The 13637-nt window shown below is 45.4% G+C and overlaps 1 protein-coding gene across 1 annotated transcript; it reads right to left on the bottom strand.

The window, feature by feature from the left end:
* Nucleotides 1-1618: 1618 nt before the first annotated feature.
* C17H17orf67 (chromosome 17 C17orf67 homolog) lies at nucleotides 1619-12368 on the bottom strand. Its single transcript, XM_027950241.2, has 3 exons — nucleotides 12314-12368; nucleotides 11067-11167; nucleotides 1619-1735 (listed from the first exon to the last, which is right to left on the bottom strand). Exons 1-3 carry the CDS (start codon nucleotides 12366-12368, stop codon nucleotides 1619-1621), a joined length of 273 nt encoding a protein of 90 aa, XP_027806042.1.
* Nucleotides 12369-13637: the final 1269 nt, after the last annotated feature.

The following is a 13637-nucleotide window of genomic DNA, read 5'->3' as shown; positions in this document are numbered from 1 at the left end:
CTCCGTGGACATCCTTATTTCAGTTTACAAAAGCAGAAACAGAGACTCAGAAAGGTGAAACAACTTGCTCAAGGTCATAGAGCTAGGACACAGAAAGGGGAACCCCCGCTCTGGCCAGGGCCGAGTCTAAGCATCTAACTTCTCCATTCTTCTGATCTGTTTTCTGGAAGAAGCCAAGAGAGAGCTTCCTATCATGGAAGACAAAGGTCCTTGGTGCAGGGGAAGCAGCACCAGGGAGTCAGGAGACCTCCTAGGCACACCAGGATGCCCACCCTAGAATGGCTCCCATGGCTGGGAGGACTGGAAGAGGGGTGACAGCACAGCCCCAGCCCTCAAACATGCAGTCTCTCTCCCACACCCAGCTCCCCTCAGGGGTCCTCCCCACACAGGACAAAGCAGTTCGGTCCATGTTAAGATCACAGGACTTGGAGTTGTCAGAAGACTGGCATGCCAGTCCCTGCCTGGCATGGGTCCCCTCATCTGCTCAGTTAGCTCCTCCATGCCCTACAGTGACACCTGGGGGGGAGGAGGAGAGGGGTAAGGAGGTCAAATGCTAATGCCCTGGAAGTCATAGAGTGATACTCTAAAGGAAGCATCTCTTTCCCAATTGACAGTAGCATGAAATAAACAACAAAGATATAAGATTGCTTTTAACCATTAACTACCCACTTATGTCCTGTCCTGCTAGATCCACAAAAATTGCAAAGAACAAAATTCACTGGGTGTTATGGTTTAGCCGTGGTGCCCCCCAAAAGCTCATGTGTGAGCCAATGCAAGAAGGTATGAAGGAGAAATGATTGAATTGTATAGCCTTAACCTAATCAGTGAAATAACCCCCTGATGGGATTAACTGGGTGGTGGCTGGAGGCAGTAGGGTGTGGCTGGAGGAAGTGGTTCATTGGGGCATTGGGGACGTGGCTATGGGGTATATATTTTGTATCTGGACAATTGAGTCTCTCTCTCTCTCTCTCTCCCTCTCTCTCTCTTTCTCTCTTCAGTGGCAAAAAAAGCTGACTAAAACACTGGGCTTAACCTCTGATGGGATTTTGTTACCTCATCTAACAGGATTTGGAAAGTGGGGAGGAGCTGGGGACAGAGGGACAGTCAGGGAGAGGCAACCTCCTCCAGGACCAGGGGAGCAGAGGAGAGGCACACAGGGCATGCTGGGAACACTGGGCAGCCTGCAGCAGGTGGCCTGGAAGAGCAGGCCAGGGAAGAGAGAAGGTAGAGAGCAGGCGGACTTCTGTGGGGAGACGGGGCGGGGGTCAGGGAGTCTGGTCATGGAGCCAATAGGAATGACTGTGGTGAACGCCACAGGTCAAGCCCACAGATGCTGACCCCACCTGGAGAGACTGGAGTCTCCACAGCCCAGATGTGGATTTCAGGGTCCTATCCCTCCTCTAGCTGGGATCTCCTGGTGGCTGAGCCCTGTGTTCCCCAGGGCTCCTCTCGCCTGGCTCCCGTCTCTATCCTGCCTTGTGCTGCTGCCTACAATCCAGAAGCAGCCACCAGCTGGCTCCCTCACCATGTTCCAGAAGGTCTCACAGCCCATGCACATGCCATCCACAGCCACCCACCTCCAACAGAAGCCGGGCCGCACCAGGGCCGGCCCACGCCCTTACACAGGGTGGACCCTGTTCCTGTCGCAGTGGGGCTTGCAGTGAGGGTTCAGCCAGTGCTCCAGAAACTGCTCCTCAGCACGGTGCTCCAGGGCCAGCAGGTGATGCATGTACTCCTGTGGGGACAAGCAACAGTGAAGGGAGGCACCATCCACAGAGACCGTGACAGTCAAACTGCCTGTGTGCATGGGGTGGCTGTGCTTCCTGAGGGCACAGCTTGGTCAGGGGAGGGTAGGAGGACAGACAGGGAGGAAAAACCACCTGCCAGGCCTGTGTCTCTCCATGGGGAAGACCAGTCAGACCCACAATCAAGGGGGTCCATTGCTAAGGGGGTGTGTCCCCACAGGATCCATGCCTGTTTGTGGAGTGTAACTGGGAGCCACCATTCTGAGAGAAGCTTGGTGGACTACAATCTAGAAATTTCCTTTCTCCTTGGTTACCACTTTACCAGACATACACAGACTTTTTCTTGCCATTATTCCCCAACAATGCAAATGTGTGATAGCATTTACATTATATTAGGCATTATAAGTAACCTAAGGATAATATAGAATATACCAGAAGATGCACAGAGGTTCTATGAAAAGCAGAAGCTATTTTATATAAGAGACTTGAGCGTCCTTGGATTTTGGTATCTGTGGGAGGTTCTACAACAGAACCCTCAGGGATACCTAGGAATGACCCTACAAGTAAGCCATCAGGTGGGGGCAGTTCCCTGTGTGTCTGCCACCCTCCCTCTTTCCTCACATCAGGGAGGCCCCCTCCTTCCCTGTCCATAGCTGTCATTTAGCCTTTGTTAATCTCTGAGCTTCTCTTGAGCCACAAGTTCCCCTCAGATGGTTCACCTGAAGAAAATTTAAAGAAGAAACCACTCACAGCCATGTAAGCGAGGTTACTGGTGTAGATCATTTCAGCACCCAAGGACCAGAAATAGAGACACCAGGACCATACCTAGGCCTGCAAGGCTCAGGGTACAGAAGGGCAAGAGGATACCATCAGAGCTGGAGCCGTGGCCCACGGGGGTGGGTGGCTCTGGTCTTAGAGGGCTGCAGCATCTGCAGAGTAAGGGTGAGCAGGGAACACCTCTTGCCCTCAGTCTTCTACAGAACCCAATCCTTAGCCTGCCACCTAGGGAACCAGGTGACCCCACAGGGGTCAGCCTTCCTTCAAAAGCATTTTGGGTGCTCTAATGGGGGGATGCAAACCATTGCAAAGTAAACATGAAACAGATCCACATAAATATTATTTAGGTACCTAGAAGAACCAGCTGTTACTCAGAAAAGTGGCATTTCACCTTGGGAGAAAGCAGATGCTGGGGTAATACAGTATGTATGACACGATTAAAATATTTTGGTCTGTATCTATAGCAGAAAAATCTTAAACCATAGCTCAGTGATAGAGCTTGTGCCTATCATGCATTAATAACTGGATTCCACCCTTACCACCACTTAAAAAAAAAGATTAAAAAGATTAAATGAGAATACAAATAAAGTTCAGTGCCAAATAAGAAGCTTGCATTCACCCTTCTGATCCATTCTCTCTCCCTGTTCACCTGGCCCTGTGACCCAGACTAATTATAACCCCAGATGCCCTCGTTCTATGGCTTCCAGTTGGGTTTGATCAATGGAGGCACCAGCAGGAGGTTGGAGGACTGAGGACAGGGTATTTAGTACCCTGGCTCCTTCAGAGGAGCCAGAGCAGGTGGCTGCATTACCCTCCTCAAGGTCACAGCTCCTGGGAGCTGCCTTCTCTAGGTGCAGGAACCATCTCTAGCCCTTACTCCTCCTTGCCTAGGGGTTCTTAGCCACGGATTCTATATCATTTTTCCCCTGTAGTCTATCCACATCCCTGCAAAAATCTCTTTATTAAATTTTCTTAAGTTACCCGATTTCCCGAGGGGGACCTGATATTTGAGGGCTTTGGCACAACATTCCTGGCACATAGTTGGAATCCAATACGTGTTAGCCATTCATTTTAGTTACTATCAGATAAGCAAGATCTGAGTACACTTTGAGGAAAGCATCTTTTTCAGGAAATGGTACACAGGTAACTTTCTGTAATGGCTTGTCGAATAAAGCACAGAGCAGCCTTCCTCAAAGTGTGGTCTATACTCCCTTGGAGATTCATGAGGCCTAAATTATTTTTAGAATAATATTTGGGCCTAATTTGCCTTCTTGCTGTATCAGATCTGAACTGATGTGCCAAAGTAGCGGTGGGTGAAATGACCGCACGTTGGCAGGAATCTCGGCCCAGGTACCCACTGTGCTCATGGCTGTTGGATTCTTCATTTCCACACTCACAATTACAAAAATACAAAAAAAAAAAAAAAAATCCTGAAAGCACTAGTTCTCCAGAATAATGCCCAGGGAGGCAGTAGAGAGTGATCCATTGAACTAACTGTGCTTCATAGGTGCGTTTGGTGACATCTTGAAAATGAGCCAACAGTCTGTCACTCAAGGAAAATGATTGACAGTATTTGCTGAAAAATAATATAATTTGAGCTCTCAGGAGGAAATTAGAATTTTGGAAAACTTACACCTGCTACTATGAGCTTGACAGTTTTCCAATACTTAATGGCATTGCTGATGAGATCCCTGAGGATGTGAACAATGTCACCAGTAATATACAGCCTCTTTTGCAATTAGATGCCCATTTGCATTGTTCTTCAGTTAAACCTAGTTCTCCTCAACCAAATATCTAGTCAGTGTTTTGTTTTGTTTTTTAAGAATGGGGTCTTAGGGGCTGGGGATGTGGCTCAAGTGGTAGCGCGCTCGCCTGGCATGCGTGCAGCCCGGGTTCGATCCTCAGCACCACATACAAACAAAGATGTTGTGTCCGCCAAAAACTAAAAAATAAATATTAAAAAAAAATTCTCTCTCTCTCTCTCTTTAAAAAAAAAAAAAAAGAATGGGGTCTTAGTTGAGCACAGTGGTGCACACCTGTAATCCCAGCCGCAGGGGAGGCTGAGACAGGAGGATTGCAAGTTCAAAGCCAGCCTCAGCAAAAGCAAGGCACTAAGCAACTTGTCTCTAAATAAAATATAGGACTGGGGATGTGGCTCAGTGGTCAAGCTTCCCTGAGTTCAATCTCCGGTATCAAAGAGAGAGAGATGGGGTCTTGCTACATTGCCCAGACTGGTCTTGAACTCCTAATCTCTAGTGATCATCTCACCTCAGCCACCTGAGTAGCTGGGGACTACAGGCATGTGCTACTTCCTCTGGCCCAGATGGCAGTAATTGAGGTACACCTAGTGACTGACACAAAGTAGGACTTCAGGACAACTCATTAGAGAAACATACAAATGAGAAAATTGATTTTAAAAAAAAAAGCCAGTGTTTTTTCTTTGTAATCTTAATAAATCCTCCTTGGAAGTTTCCTCGACACCTGTGTCGATCTGCTTGTGGTGCTGGCCCACGCCAAAGGTACGTAAAAAACATTCAAAAGGACTATCTATCTCACACTCCTAAACAGCAGCTAAAATCATCGTAGAAGAAAAACAATCAAAATACACACAGAGAAAAAGAAAGAAATCAGTACCGGTTTCCATGACATTTCACTATTTATTTAAAATGTTATGAAAGAGAATGTGCCAGAAAGGCCTAAAAGTGGTCATTAGTCAAAAAGGAAAAGTCAAACGGCAAATCTGCTAAAAAACCACAAATTCAACAATTGCATTGGCTGGGTTAGAAATGACCCACATTAATGATAATCTCAAATGTTCCTGGACCAAGAAAGAAAGGGTAGATGGAAAATGGATTTTAATTTCTTTAGATTCCTTTCTCGGGGGCAGGGGAAATTAAACGAAACAAAAACCAGTATTTGTGTTCCACGTCAAATGCCAATGGCAATAACTTAAGTAAATAATTTCCCCAGTAAATTAGAATAGAAATTAGAAATAGACCCTTATGACGGCACCAGAATGGTGTGATAATGAAATTAAATATGCTCTGAAACCAGATCTAAGCCGAGAATCACAAAGTAGATAGTTAATCTATCAAGGCAGAAATTTTTCCCAAAAGGCAAAATCTTTTCTGTGACATTTGGGCAGAAGTAGAAGTCCGTCAACATTTGGAAAAACTATTTTGCTCATTAGTAAAAGCAAGGTAATCACAGAGGCTGGATGGTGGCTCGGAACTGAACTACCCTGGGACCCTGAAGGCTCCACCCATCGTCAGTCTGGCTGGTGTGATTTACATCTCAGTCACTCAGAACCATCTTTGAGATCATGGGAACAAAAGGGTAATGGGTTACTACATACATTTGTCAAAGGCCTGAGCATGAAGGCATATTTTACAAAGATGACTTATAACAAAGTTAATATGATTTATATTTGCCCAACAAGAGCATTCCTTAGCCAGGCATGGCAACACACGCCTGTAATCCCAGCAGCTTGGGAGGCTGAGGCAGGAGGATCACGAGTTCAAAGCCAGCCTCAGTAACCTATCGAGGCCCTAAGCAACTCAGTGAGACCCTGTCTCTAAATAAAATACAAAATTGGTCTGGGGATGTAGCTTAGTATGGGAGAGTCCCAAGTTCAATCCCTGGTACGCCCCTCCAAAAATATTTTTTTCTTAAAGACACACAGGCCAAAATAGCAAGCTTTCTAGGAAGCCTTATCCGCAGGTATGCAAGTTCTTTTGAACACAATCACAAAAGACATATCTTTAAAGAATCTCCAGGGTTCACCCCCATGATGGGCAAATATTTTCTTCCCTAAAATCTGGGAAGAGTAAGAAAGGTGTAATGAGTTTAAGTGAGACGATAGAAAAGACTTCTTTGAAATATCCTTCAGGTTCTATGGAAGAATCATATCCCACAAAACTTCCCGCCCCCCCCCCCCCCCGCCCCCGGAAAGAAGCAGAGAAAGTAAAGGAGATAAGTACTAAGCATTTAGTAAACGCCACAGTGTATTTGGTGCTGGGGACCCAGAAATGAAACGAGCAGTCTACCTCTTCAAGCAATTTAGAGCAGAATATTAGGAGAGACCAAAAAAATGCCAAAAAGAGCAATCTTGTGCTGCAAGTGCCAGAGGGGTGTTCTGATTCATTAGGGGGAGGAGAGGCAGTAGGAAGCCCCCCCAAAAAAGGGCATCAATTAAAGGGAGCCTCCGAGTGAATAAGGGTTAACCACTGGACGAGAGCAGGTGCCATGAGAGAAGAACCATCATCCCACATAAGCTGCCTCTGTCCCCAGTCACCTTTTGTCAGTGTGGCACCGTGTCGGCCCTGCGGAACCCCACAACTCTTTTTACTCCTACCCTCCCTCTCTGCACCCTCTCCTCCTGCCCCAGCTACAGCCACAGGTCTCCAATTGAGCACCATAATCTCATTCTCACCATAGCTTCACCCTAAAATCCCTTCTAGAACATTCTATCAGAGCACAGGAACATAGAGTGTCGGAACTCTTTTGCAAAGTGATTCAATGATAGATACTAAAAACTTTTTGAAACAGCTGGGCCCTTGGACCTAACAACCAATTTTCTGGAAATGTACTCATAGCAAAGCATTTTATTTAAAAAAAAAAAAAGTTTGAAATGTTGTTTGTGATAGGAAAATATTGGCAATGAGGGAGTAATAAAAGGTAATAAATCGGCAAAATTATGGTTATAAATATTCCATTAAAATATGAAGAAATGTGGGCTGGGGATAAAACTCAGTTGGTAGAGTGCACAAGGCCCTGGGTTTAATCCCTAGCACCACAAAAAAATAAATACATAAAATACACACACACACACACACACATACATACGTATATATATGAAGAAATGTGTGTGATATAGTAATAAGAGAAGAATCAGGAAACAAAACTATAGATTCTCTTTTTTAAAAACTTACAAAGAAATATATACACCCACTCATAACGACTAGAAAGAAATACATTCTCAAATGCCAATGCTCTTTAGGGAGAGAGAGTAGAACTATAGGTGATTTTCCTTTATTCTTTGACTCTTTTTGATTTCCAATCTTTCTACGACAAATGTGAATGGTTTCAATTTTTTTTAATTATACACATAATACCCAAAGCATACTGTTGTTTAAAATTTCGACACCAAATATGAAGTTCACTAGACCACCACCTGCAGTCCTTCTCAGTGAGATGATGTGCTTAACATTCACCTGATCATCCCTCTGGACGTTTTTCTAGAAATATACATCCATGTGAATGCACCCATATAAATAGTGAATAGCACTGTTTTGTGGCTGAGGACAATATTCCCTCCTTATCCATGGGGGACACAGTCCAAAACCTGGAGTGGACACCTAAAAACTGCAAGTAGTGCTGAGCCCTATATACATTGCTTTTTCCTATACATACAGACATAAGATGATTTTTTAAATATTTTTATTAGTGCATTATAGTTATTCATAATAGTGGGGTTCATTTTGACATAATGATACATGTGTGGAATGTAATTTGCTACGTTTCAGTACTTCCTCCTTCCTTCCCCTTCTCCCCCTCCATGTTCCCTTCCTCTACTCTGTTGATCTTTCTTCTATTTATTCATTGATTTTTAATTGGTGCTTTATAGGTATACTCAAAGGTGGAATTCACTGAGTGTATTTGTATGTGTACATAGTATAATTGGGTCAATTTCATTCTGTAGTTCCTATGATAAAATTTAATTTGGACCCAGTAGAAAATTAACAGAAATAACTAACTATAAAATAAAACAATTACAGTATACTATAATAAAGGTTATAGAAATGTGTTCTCTTTCACTCTCAAAAAAAATTTAAAAAAATTTTTTTTTTTACATTGCTGGGGATGGAACCCAGAGCCTCAGCTGTGCTAGGCAAGTGCTCCACCACTGATCCACATCCCCAGCTCCCAAAATTTGTTATTGTACTGCATTCATTCTTCTTCTTGCTTGTTTTATTTTGTTTTGGGTACGGAGGATTGAACTCAGGGGGCACTTAACCACTGAGCCACATCCCCAGCCCTATTTTGTATTTTATTTAGAGACAGGGTCTCACTGAGTTGCTTAGTGCCTTGCTTTTGCTGAGGCTGGCTTTGAACTTGCAATGCTCCCGTCTCAGCCTCCAGAGCCACTGGGATTACAGGTGTGTGCCACCGTGCTCAGCATTGTTTTGTTTTTTCCTTTTTTGGTGTGTGTGTGTGTGTGTGTGTGTGTGTGTGTGATACTAGGGTTCAACTCAGGGCCTCCGACCTGCTAGGCAAGTGCCAAAGCCCTACCCTTCTTGTAGTGATGATGTGAGATGATCCGTAGCCTACTCGAGCAGATGAAGAGAGGGAGAGAACATAGCATTGTGACATAATGTTAGGCTACTACCTGAAGACAAGCACTGCAGCACCACAATGGTGTTCGTGGTCCTTTGTTATAGCAGCTTTACGAAACTAATACACTGAGTAACTGCATCAAGTGTAAAGATGAAGATAAAAAATGTGTCCCAAATCTTATCACCCAGCAAACATTGTCCTTTTTGTCTGACAACATGTCTCTCTACACACACACACACACACACACACACACTTATAAATAGAAATGTAGGTGGGTGAGTTTTCCTTTACAACTGTCTTTCAGTTGTGAACATTGTGCATGCGAAGTTTGCCTCCCCTCAGGCCCTCACTCCAGGCATCCTTTGTAGCCGCCTCCCTCACCCTCCTCCACCCCCATTCCTGGTCCTGGTCTCCTTGCTCAGCCACCCTACTACATTCCTCTCAGCATCCTCAGGGCTCCTCCTTCCTGCTCTGCCCACCTCTGAGTGTCGGTGACCCAGACTCCAATCCTGGGCCTCCCCTCTTTAAATTGCTCTTTAGACCGTGTCTAAAACCCAGATCTGTTCTGCTCCATTTGAAAATCCTTCTGTTACTCTCTTCTGAACATGAGGTGAAGTCCAGGGTACTGAAACCTTTCTTACCCCTGCCCCTGCCCACTCCCCAGTCCCCTCCCGTCCTGCACCTGGGTGTTCTGAACCACCTCTTATTTCTTCTGCCAAAAGAGGCACGTCTATCCTTAACAGCCTGAAGTCCTGATTCATTTTTAAGTCCCCGCTGAGTCAGAGCCATGGGCTCCCTTCCCTGTCTCACAGGACCCAGCAGAGACCTCAGCTACTCTTGCTATGGCCTGAGCACCCAGCTCAGCACCTGGTAAAGGAATCGTTTCCACTTGCTGAGTGCTGTTCTAAGTGCTTCACTGTGAACTACTTTGTTGTATCCTCTTAAAAGAGTTATTTTACATTTTATTTATAGTGCTATTACAGTAGTATAAGTCATAACATTTGTTATTATCCCCATTTTGTAGAAGATGGTACTGAAGTGCAGAAATGTATAGGAAACTTCCCCAAAATTACACAGATGGAAAATGAAGAGATTCAAGCGCAGTGTGTCCCCAGCCAGCCCTCCCCAGGATCATACCAGGCAGCATCCAATAGAGGCTTTTCAGTGAAATCGCCAAGATCTGCACAGGAGTCTGCAGAGTGTGAAGAGAAGTATGGCTTTCTGGGCCTCCACATAGAACACAGTGAAAAGAGGCTGAGCTGGTGCCCAGTCAAAGAGGCCCAGGATGGGAGACCAGCCTGGACCACAGAGACACTCCCCGGCTTCCTGACCTGGCTGAGTCGCTGCTACTTACCTTCTGGGGTAGAAATGTCAGAACTGCTTCAGCCACGGGAGGCACCCAGCTAGGCCAGAACTGTGCTGGGAGGAGCATGGCAAGGTCTAACTGCGTCCACTAAATTGACAACATGAAAGCAAGACTAGGCAGGGGAACACTGTGAAGTCACAGAGCAGAGCTGAGGCCGAAGACCAAAATCAGAGGGACAGGGCAGGGCAGAACCCCGCGGGCAGCTGTGACTCAGATTCTGCCTGCCTGGACAGACCATCATGGGCCAAGGATACTGGTCCAGTCTGCCTGGGGCCCATACGGAAGAAAGTGAGGTTGGTATCAGTTAAAGGGTACAGCTCCCTAGCAACCAAGTCAGGGGTGTAACACTCCACAGCCCACTCAGCATACGGGGGCTCCACCGTCAGCCCTGCCACCTCTATTTTAAATACCCCATTCACAATAGGTAAGTGGAGCTGGCACCTCCAGGAGAGATAAAACACAGGTAAATTTTGAGAGTGGCTGGGTGTGGTGGTGTACACCTGTAATCCCAGTGGCTCGGGAGGCTGAGACAGGAGGATCACGACTTCAAAGCCAGCCTCAGAAAAAAGCAAGGCGCTAAGCAACTCCCTGAGACCCTATCTCTAAATAAAATACAAAGTAGGGCTGGGGATGTGGCTCAGTGGTCCAGGGCCCCTGAGCTAAATCCCTAGTACCCCACTCCCGCAAAAAAGAGTTTGAGAGTGCATGTATATCATACCTGAGACAGTAACAGGACCCCCACCCTGCAGCCTGTACTGGGACCAGCACCCAGTTTAGTTTCAAGGTAAATGAGCATCCAGCAGATAGCATTTTTTTAAAAAATTGCCAGGGCCCACACTCACCCGCATTGGCTCGTCAGGGAATCCAGGTTTGCTGGGCCTGTCCTGTCGCCGGGATCTCAGGAGCTGTTTGGCCTGTTTTTCGCTCACAATCGGAGAGGCCTCTGGAAAATATCAGGAAGGGGCCTCAGGGACTCTCAGGAGTTCATGCTCCATCTCCACAGTCCCAGGCAAGTGTTTGCAAGTTCAACTTCAATTAAGATACAAAACTTCTCTCTGAGGAACTTATCCCAAAGGACACAGCATCCCAGAAGGCTCAGAGAAGAATTTAAAATTGTTTCTCATACAGTTAACTCAGAAAAAAGCTGCACAAAATGTAAAACCATTTATCTATTTCAATGGCCCATTCCTTTAAAACTGGGCATGAACTTAATGAATATATTTTTAAGACATTTTCTCCAGCTCTCTGGTCTGCATTTCTCTTAAGTTCCCTCCAGGGGGATTTTCTTTTTTTTAAATTCTCAATAGGCAAAATTGAGTCGAAAGTTGTTATTGAACGATTCCCAGGGACAATAAGATTATGTAAACTCAGTCATCCCACAAGCCCCTCAAAGAAAATGCTGTGTTAATAAAATCATATTGTTTTGGTAATCACATGCCAACAGGAAAAGCTATTAACAGAACCAAACTCTATCAGATATTGGTGATCTCGTGTGAATTCCAAAAGCAGTTAAGGATTTATCAGCATTTTTGAGAATTAATTCTAAAAAAACTGTAAGACGTTGTTGACAAAGAATTTCTCCCTTATGTTAGCAATTCTGGAAGCCTGATCTTACAGAAAAAAAAAAGAGAGGATAGAAGGAGGAAAGGGAGGGAGGGATTGAGGGAGGAAAAGAAGGAAAGAAGGGAGGGAGGGAAGGAAGGAAGGGAAACAGCCACAGAGCACGGCTCAGGAGGCTGAGGCAGGAGGATGGCAAGTTCAAAGTCAGCCTCAGCAACTTAGCAAGGCCCTAAACAACTCAATGAGACCCTGTCACAAAATAAAAAGTAAAAAGGGCTAGGGTTGTGGCTCAGTGGTCGAGTGCACCCGAGTTCAATCCCTAGTAGAAAGAAAAAAAGAGAGCGAGAGAGAGAAGGAGAGAAGGAGAGGGAGGGAGGAAGAGAGAGAGAGAGAGAGATGAAATATCTATTCAATATACACTAATATACTACTTGAAATGAAACAATATTTCAAAAGTACCAGACACACTGTTATTCCAGGTTACTGCAGTAGCACAGAAACAGGTGGTGTGGTCCGAGTCTGTGCCCACCTGCCAAGGAAGCCAGTAAGGCGACTGCAAGCACAAGCGCTGACAGGTTCTTCATCCTGCCCGGCTTCCCTCTGCCTGTGGCTGAACGGATCCTCCCGGCTGGTCAGCCTACTTGAAGGCAGCCAAGTCAGTCAGTCTCAATGCTTGTTGATGCTTCAACTAATAGGACTTGCCAGGTGACGCTGAGTGTGTCTGACTCTCGGATGTAATAACAACCCACTGCTAAAATGTTTTCCTCTGAATTCCTGTGATTTTTTTTCATCCTGAGGAAGGAAATTATCCCTCTGCAAGATGAATTCCAAGGCTTGACTTTCAGAAGGTGCACGTGATGTTTATTTCAACAGACTTTCCAATATGTTCCTTAGTCATTTGTGGGTATTTACCTATAGATGCAGTCTATGCTCCTGTTTCACTGAGTATCAATCATCTCTTACATTTGCCTATTTTAGGACATTTTTCCAAAGCCCATTTACCAGTCACAAAGTTGTTTTTCTGTTTGTTTGTGTGTTTTTTTTTTTTTTCCAGCTGATTTTGGAACCAGAAAGCCCAGGGTTCAACTCCTGGCTTCAGGTCTCTCTGACACAGTCACTTTAGGTAAGCCACTTACCCTCTCTGAACTTCTGTTTTCTCCTATTAAAAGGAGATAACAGAAACTTCCTTGTGGGCTGTGATAAAGAGTGAGGGGTAAGCTGTGACTAAGCACTGTCACCCAAAAGCTCTAGGGTCATTTACAAATGAGGAAAGTGAGATCCAGAGATGGAAAATCAAGTCCAAGTTCACCCATTAGAATTTTTTTTTAATATTTATTTTTTAGTTTTTTTGGCGGACACAACATCTTTGTTTGTATGTGGTGCTGAGGATCGAACCCGGGCCGCATGCATGCCAGGCTAGCGCGCTACCGCTTGAGCCACATCCCCAGCCCCAAAGTTCACCCATTAGGATTCTGAGGGACAGTCCAATCTTCTGTGCTCAAACCAGCAGGGTGTGTTCTTCCCACTGTGCCCCATGGTGGAGAGTTATATGCCCCCTAAGACCCATGTGTTAAAAGCCATTTGTCCCCAAGGTGGCTCTATTGGAGACAGAGGAACCTTTAAGAGCTGACCTCTAGTGGGAAGCCCTAGGGTCATTCCAGGCATGCCTCCAAAGGGGTTGTAGAACCCAGCCCCTTCCTCCCTCTCTTTCTCTCCTGGGCTCCTTATGTAATCGGTTTTGCTCCACCACGGACTCCCACCATGATGTGCTCCCTCACCACAGGCCCAAAACAATGGAGACGACTGATCACAGACTGGGACCTCCAAAATATCGAGCCAAAATGAATTTTTCT

Source organism: Marmota flaviventris, chromosome 17, assembly GCF_047511675.1.
Source record: "Marmota flaviventris isolate mMarFla1 chromosome 17, mMarFla1.hap1, whole genome shotgun sequence".
NCBI classification, from domain to species: Eukaryota; Metazoa; Chordata; class Mammalia; order Rodentia; family Sciuridae; genus Marmota; species Marmota flaviventris.
Note: the sequence above shows the minus strand (reverse complement) of the source record. Positions and strands in the feature narration are given on the sequence as shown.